This window comes from Haliotis cracherodii, unplaced genomic scaffold, assembly GCF_022045235.1.
Source record: "Haliotis cracherodii isolate W230 unplaced genomic scaffold, xgHalCrac1.p SCAF_2, whole genome shotgun sequence".
NCBI classification, from domain to species: Eukaryota; Metazoa; Mollusca; class Gastropoda; order Lepetellida; family Haliotidae; genus Haliotis; species Haliotis cracherodii.
Genome location: NW_027266275.1, coordinates 17315945 through 17323610, shown reverse-complemented (window position 1 = coordinate 17323610; position 7666 = coordinate 17315945). Strand labels below are relative to the sequence as shown.

Genomic DNA, 7666 nt, shown 5'->3' with positions numbered 1-7666 from the left:
GGAATCTGTTTCGGCCTATGATAGACACTGGCTATTCTCTATCGTTGATGTTTTATGTATAATCACGCAAACAACTGATGTTGATTGGTACAATTCAAGAACAAATATCATTGGTCTGTCACCATCCTATACGTGTTCGTGGATTTCACCAAAGTTTCAAAGATGTAAGACATGCATCACTTTTCTCCCGCATTAAGTTGACATGCCGTGATATAACTGAAATACTTCTTCAAAGCGGGGTTAATCATGGCTCACTCAGTCATTGCGGACTAATCGACCATAATATCTCCGCCATAGAGGACAATCAACATTGATACAAAATCCAACTGACTCTGATCCAACTGATGTCTGACATGAGATAAACAAAACCATCACATGCAGCTGCATCCTTCTATTGCAGCGATCCACTTCGGACCGAGGGAACATCAGCGTCAACCAACGTGCCAGCGGCTCTTATGAGTGGTAAACATTGTATGCTAATTGGGAAATGGTCCGACCTGTTCCGTCGCTCTGTATAATATAAGAGACCATTTGAACTGTTTTCAAGTGCTGCATGTATCCGTGATAGGCTGCCTGATGACTATAAACCTATCCTGTAGGGTCGACTGGTGCGGAGAGCGAGATAAGTGATGTGATGTCAGAGTGTCTGGACACTGGCTCATATACAAGGTACTGTACGTTCCTTTCCGTCTTTTTCAATATCAGAGGTAAAATGTTCAAATTGATATGTAAACCAAAACAGTCTTATTTTTTATCGTTGGTTGATTTTCTAGATCACGAACTTGGTTTGTTGGTGTCTCCTTGAGTTTGAAGTTATAAACGCATTTCGTATAAAGCCATCTGACAAAGAGGCTCCATCGTTACTAAAAATGTTTTATATAACACAACCTTTTATACGGCCAAAGTGAATCATTAATAAAACACGAGTACTGTTTTAGAACAAATGTTCTGAAAGTACGAAAAGTTGGCTGCAGGATAAACGAGATTTGAATAGCTATCGCTATATTATTGTTTTCATTTTTAGAGAACAGGGACACAAAATGGATAATTGTCTATAATTTGGATATTTGCATCCATGGATTTTTTTGAAAAAAGGTTATTTATTCCAGAACAAAATGGAAAAAAGATTTGCCTCAGATCCTTCACGAAAATGAAATTGTTATCTGAACATGCTTGATCCCCTAAAAATGTTCAAAAACAATGGGGCCAAAATGATCATTTCTCAGAAAAAGAACCCGTGACATAATTTGTGAGTTGACGTCACATTACGTTGTTACATTCTATCCAATTTAACTCTTTGTTCATACTTTTTTCATTCATTGATAATTAGAACCCGAAATCAGTGAGTGAATGAGTGAGTGAGTGAGTTGGGTTTAACGCCGTATTCCAGTTATATCAAGCGGCGTGTCAGCGTAATGTGGGAGGAAAGCCCCAAGTGATTCAGGTTTCAGACGTTTACCACTTCGGTGAAACCCACGAGCACGGGTATGGTGCTGACAGACCAAAGCATAAATGGGGCGAACGGGGATTCGAACCCACAATCATAGGTTTCTGGCGTGCCCAAGGGACGCAACGATGCACAGCGAATCGCGGCGCCTTAGACGACAGGGCCACCCGTGCCCCCGAACCCGCAATCATACATTAATACTATTACGTACCTCATATTCAAAGAAAGAGTGTAATTACTGCCCGATATTTGCACATGATCATTTCAGCGATTCTTAATGGCGATTGACCAGTTGAGTGAGTGAGTGAGTGAGTTGGGTTTAACGCCGCTTTTAACATTATTCCAGTTATATCACGGCGTGTCAGCTTAATATGGGAGGAAAGCCCGAAGTGATGCAGGTCTCAGACGTTTACCACTTCGGTGAAACCCACGAGCACGGGTATGGTGCTGACAAACCTAGAAACATAATCGGGGCGAACCAGGATTCGAACCCACAATCATAGGTTTCTGGCGTGGCCAAGGGACGCAACTCTGCACAGCGAATCGCGGCGCCTTAGACGACTGGGCCACCCGTGCCCCCGAACCCGCAATCATACATTAATACTATTACGTACCTCATATTCAAAGAAAGAGTGTAATCACTGCCCGATATTTGCACATGATCATTTCAGCGATTCTTAATGGCGATTGACCAGTTGAAGCGACATGACATGATCTATTGTTGAGGTCAATGAGATTCATACAAATGCCGATTGCAAAGAGACACCGTAATTTGAAACACCACGTCTTATTTTTGGTTTACAGTTACATGTACGATGTCTTTCTGTTGTGGTTTACGTTAAGATAACTTCTTTATACATAACGTATATGAAATACATTTTCCAAATGACTCCAATACTGATCTCATTCAATACTCGCCCTTCGTATAATTTGGTTGACTTAAATACTTCTCTTGAGATTTGCAAAACTGTTTACTAAAATCATTTTTTTATTACTTTGCATGTCGTTATGTTTTTAGTGATTAACTCGCGATATTGTCAACATTGTTTCAATATTTTAGTTTTCGGAAGAGATACACTAATATAATTTGTTTAGGTGACTTTCTGTCTTTCTGACTTCAAACGCGTCATTTCACGCAGATCAACGACATATCGGCTTCAGCATGTATATCTGTTTATGCAAGATACAAATTCGGAATATACGGAATCTATAAGATAACAATTGCATTATGAAATGGTTATTCTTTCTGTGCTTTTGGGGATACCAATTGACCCGTATTTCATGAAACTGTTTTGTTTTCGTAATCAGCTGAATGAACCCATTCTGGCGCTATATTTATATAGTTTATTTCTAAACTTTCTTTAATGTACATCTACATTCCATTACAGTCCTGTCGTCTAAGGTGCCGCAGTTTGCGTCCGTCGTACCGAGACTTGCTAGGTTAAACGCTCTTATCATAATCAGATAACCATCAAACGTGTTAGCATGCAACTCAAAGGACCATGTGTTACATGACCACGTGGTGCACCTCCATATCAGAGTTGCCCGCAGATGTCCACTGACATGGTCAACATGTGCCAGGTGACATCATTCAGGGGCTTTTAACGATCCCTAATCGACCCTAGAAGTACACTCAGATTGCATGCTTGACATGGTATATTGATAAAAGATTATTATTAATTGTACTATGAACCTTCACCGCGGCGACATCTCGTACTGAAAATAGTGATGACGTTGAACCAGAGAGCGAGAGAGAGAGAGAGAGAGAGAGAGAGAGAGAGAGAGAGAGACAGCAGATAGTTTCAGAGATACAGTAAACTACGGTTATAACGAACACGCTTATAACGAACTAACGGATATAACGAACTAACTTTTTACTCCTGATTATATGCTGTATATATGCTGTATATATGCTTATAACGAATTACGGTTATAACGAACTAAAATTAGTAGTCCCTTTGAGTTCGTTATAACCGTAGTTTACTGTAGTTGCAACTGTGAAGCCAATAGCTACCAGCCGTAGTGTTATTTATAATAATAATTATTATTATTATTATTATTTGTGGGATAGTAGATAACCGCCCTCTTAAATTTCAAATGTGTTATGCAGCAGATCAGACTACATTTACAATTTATTTTCAGGATTAAAGATGTATGCGACAACCATCCTCCTGCAGCTGGCTGTGGTGTTATCTACATATGCCCAGACATTACCGGAAGTGGACCTTGATCCGTATTCTCTCAACACCACTGAGTACCTGGTTCAGTACTGCAATGTCTACTGTGATGGAACCGAGAAGAAGCAGGCCAGTCGCCTAAATTTCCAAACCAATCCCTGGTGCTTGGAGTGCAGATGTGACGCCCAGTGTCAAATATACGGAGACTGTTGTCCAGATGAAAATGGCACAATTAGTCGTGATCAAAACCCTCCAACATGCCTCTTTAGTGAGAATGACCTTGACATTCAATCAAAATTGGGGTTTGGGGTTTTCATGGTTACAGAGTGTCCAGATCGAGCGGTTACTGACCACGTCTTCTCACCTGTATACTCTGTGTCGAGAAATATGTCGTTCTTTAACAAGGAAGTTGCCGAATGTAATGATGTTACAGACTATCATTCATGGATTATGGAACTGGACTGTACTTCCGGTTACGGGAGCGGGGGCAGCGAAGCGGACGACATTGGGCTATCAGATGGTTTTTATGACAATGAAGAAGACTGCAGCCAAGTATACAGCGCTACCAGAAGCAATAATCCAAGAATATGTGATCCAATGTTGGCGGCGCAAACGCAAGTCATGGTTTGTAACGTATCTGGACTATGGGAAAACTATGTAGAGGAGGTAGAAGCTGCCTGCCTGGCCCATAATTACCCAGTTTCCTACAAGAATGATGTATACCGAAATGTATTCTGTGCTGTGTGCAATGGAATTACACCTGGTCGCACTATCAAGTATGATTTGACAGGCCTCCGTCTCCCGCCACCAATAACTGTTATCACACAGTTTCTCAGGCCACATAAAGATATAGATGAACAACATGAATCCAAATCTACAGAATGTGGGGACGACGAATGGCTGCATTTCATGAAGGTATGTATCACTGTTACCAACACAGGGGTGGTAGGGTAGTCTAGTGGTTAAAGTGTTCGCTCGTCACGCCGAAGACCTGTTTTCTACACCCCAGATGGATACAGTGACTTCAACTGTGATATTGCTGGAATATTGCTTAAAGCGGCGTAAAACCATACTCACTCAATGCTACCAAAACAAGTTAATACACACTGTGTAGCCCTTGTCTTCAAAGGTAATTTTGTGAAGGTGAGCTCTAATGAGGGGTGAAAAACTACTATTTTCAGCATTGACAATACAAGTCTGAATTTATTTCATATTTGAAATGAAGATATAGGCATTTAGAAGGAAAATTCACGCCACTTCCGAACTTTTTAAACCAACAACATTTAATACATTAGTGTGTTTAGACAGTACCCAGATAGTCGTTATCAATGGTAGCTTTGGTGACCTTAATGAAAGCATGAAAGGAATATTGTTTCATTGATCGAACGACGAATACACTATCAGCAGTTATCATTCTGCTTTAACCGAAAACTATTTATGAGAGACAAATATATCAACATATCATTTTGACATGGATTTCAGAATTTCAAAATTTACAGTTAAGAAAATGTATTTCATGGATTTGCTAGGGAAGTGGGTATATTTGGGATTGGCTTAAAAAAATGACTAATTTAACATCGTTGTCACACAGTAACATTTGAATGTATGAATATTACTGCACAGTTTGTTATTTACACGCAGGACAAGTGTATTCCCGTGTACTGTTCGCCAGGCAAGAGCCTTGTTGACGGAAACTGTATTTGGGCAGAGGATATCGCCATGAACGACGAATACGAATTCAACGTTATCTTGAAGCCTCAAAACGAAATCGCCATTGAAGCCATAGCTCACTGGAATACCGTACAACAGATGTTCTTGAAAAACTTCAAACAATTCATGTTCAAATTTCGAACGTCGAGTTACGTTTTTTCGGTGGGATTGTTGGAAGATATGACCAGTTTGCAAGAAAACCAGGATGAACTAGGTTTCCCGAGAGCAGTCATTATCAAATGTAATTTTATTGTCACTCAACAAATGAACAGAACGGAGCTTGAAACAAAACTCTACAACTTTGTGACAGAAATGTGGATAGTACCATTTGACGACAATGATCATGTATTCACTCCAAGCTTTAACAATATACCTCTTTCAAGAGTGAAACTAAAAGCCAGGTATTGGGCTGATCCCGTGTCAGGCCATTGCTGTGTTCCTGTGGCGGACACATTCAACCTGAAGCAGGCCAGTGGTATTATTTCCTCACGTGTTATACAAGTAACTAATGAACTGTTTTGTCCTCACGTAAAGCTGCGAAAGAGTGAATATGAAGCTGATGCTAGTGGCTGGATTACTCTTGATAGCGCTAACATCTCCATCTCTTCAAGGGACTTTTCATTTGATGACAAAAAGAGGGCCAGGGTATGTGTTGAAGTACTGAATGACATTTATAACGGTTCGTACAAAAATAGAAGTAATATACCTCTCATTCCCACGTCTGTTTTTGTAAAACAAATTTTGTCTCTCGTCTGCGTTTCCGTATCCTTAATTTGCTTGGCCTTGACCTTCATAACTTATTGTGTATTCCCACCCCTCAGATCGTTGCCCGCTAAAAATAACATGTTCCTCATCGGGTGCCTCTTTCTAGCCCAGTTACTCTTCCAGTTCGGAATAGATAGGACTGAGAACAACACTGTGTGTACAATTATTGGTGTGCTCATTCATTTCCTGTGGCTTTGTGTTATATTCTGGATGAACGTTTGTTCGTTCCACATGCTACGTGTGTTCGCTGTGCAGAACATCATCCCCCAAAGTAGAACAAGACATGCCAGGGCATTGCTCAGATACTCTGTGTATGCTTTCGGCAGTGCTGCTTTGGTGGTAGCAGTCACAGTAACGGTCAGTTCCGTTTTATCAGGTGGAAGCGACGTGGGTTATGGGGGTATCGTTTGTTACCTCACGTCCAACAAACTCGTTGGATTTTCCTTTGTATTGCCACTCAGTGTCATTGTGATGATGAACCTCACATTCTTCATTGTAACAATTCGTGCAATATCTAAAATAGATAATATCAAGAAACATGGAATGAAGGAGCGCCATAATGTGTATGTTTATATCAAACTGTCCTCCCTCACTGGGATGTTCTGGATTGTGGCCATCCTAGCCGAAGTGTTTCAGCAGGAAGTTCTCATATACATCTCCATAATCCTGAACGGCTCTCTGGGAGTTCTTCTGTTTATATGTTACATTGCCAACAGAAGGGTCTACGATCTTTGGAAGGGACTCTGTGACAAACTGAGACCAAAGCGTCCGTTGGATGACAGTCGGAATGCTACTGTGAGCACTAGCATTTGAGCCATAAATAGTGTGGTAGTCCTGAAAGAACATGTCGTCCACGAAAAGTGATTCTTAGCTTTATTTGGACGATGACTCATTAGCAGTACACCTTAATATCGATAAAGCTATTGAAATCTGTGATATTAAGTGGTACGACTTTTACTTCGCAGACTTATATCAAAACAGACACATGTATTAAACAAGTATTGCATGTGTATGGGACTGTGTGTGGAGGACGTTTCTCTGCAACCCTGTGAACTCAATAACCACCGGACATTGCATCCCAGGATTAATAGTTTCAGGTGTTAAAAACAAGTTTTTTATGTACGACTACATTCGATACTTGGAAATGTTGCGACACTGCTGCTTCTGAGGAATTTCTGTCACATAGGAACTGATGTGTTCCCCTTGCTGATGTTAGTACAATGCTTTAGTACATCCTTCTTATAATAAACACATTTCCACTCACATCTGTCTTTGACCTGACGATACAATTCCCTATTTGGACTTGTACGATATTTTCTTATGTTTGTTCAGGTGAACACTTGACATGCCTTTGCATGTATTTGTGACGGGGGCAGGATACGCCCACTTTTCGAAGCACCTGTATCAACACTATTTGATAGTGAAAAGTAAAAACATGCTTATGGTATTATCGGAATCGTTACAAAACTCTGCTGAACGCAGACATTTCTTGTGATCATGGAAAGGGTTTTGTTACTTTTATTTACGAAAGCGGCATTGTATAATCTTTAATGTGTATTGAATACAT

The 7666-nt window shown here is 40.4% G+C and overlaps 1 protein-coding gene across 2 annotated transcripts; it reads left to right on the top strand.

The window, feature by feature from the left end:
* Positions 1-584: 584 nt before the first annotated feature.
* Positions 585-7343, top strand: LOC139469903 (uncharacterized). 2 transcript variants are annotated; one of them, XM_071252248.1, is made up of 3 exons: positions 585-669; positions 3590-4539; positions 5266-7343. In XM_071252248.1, the coding sequence occupies exons 2-3, from the start codon at positions 3598-3600 to the stop codon at positions 6910-6912; spliced, it is 2589 nt and encodes an 862-aa protein (XP_071108349.1). In that variant the 5' UTR covers positions 585-669; positions 3590-3597; the 3' UTR covers positions 6913-7343. The 2 variants fall into 2 exon arrangements, with proteins under 2 accessions (XP_071108349.1, XP_071108350.1); XM_071252249.1 differs by having other exon boundaries at positions 585-674.
* Positions 7344-7666: the final 323 nt, after the last annotated feature.

Coding starts and splice junctions, on each gene's coding strand:
- LOC139469903 (XM_071252248.1), top strand. CDS start 3,598: ATGTATGCGACAACCATCCTCCTGCAGCTGGCTGTGGTGTTATCTACA. Junction 4,540..5,265: donor AATGGCTGCATTTCATGAAG/GTATGTATCACT, acceptor ATTTACACGCAG/GACAAGTGTATTCCCGTGTA.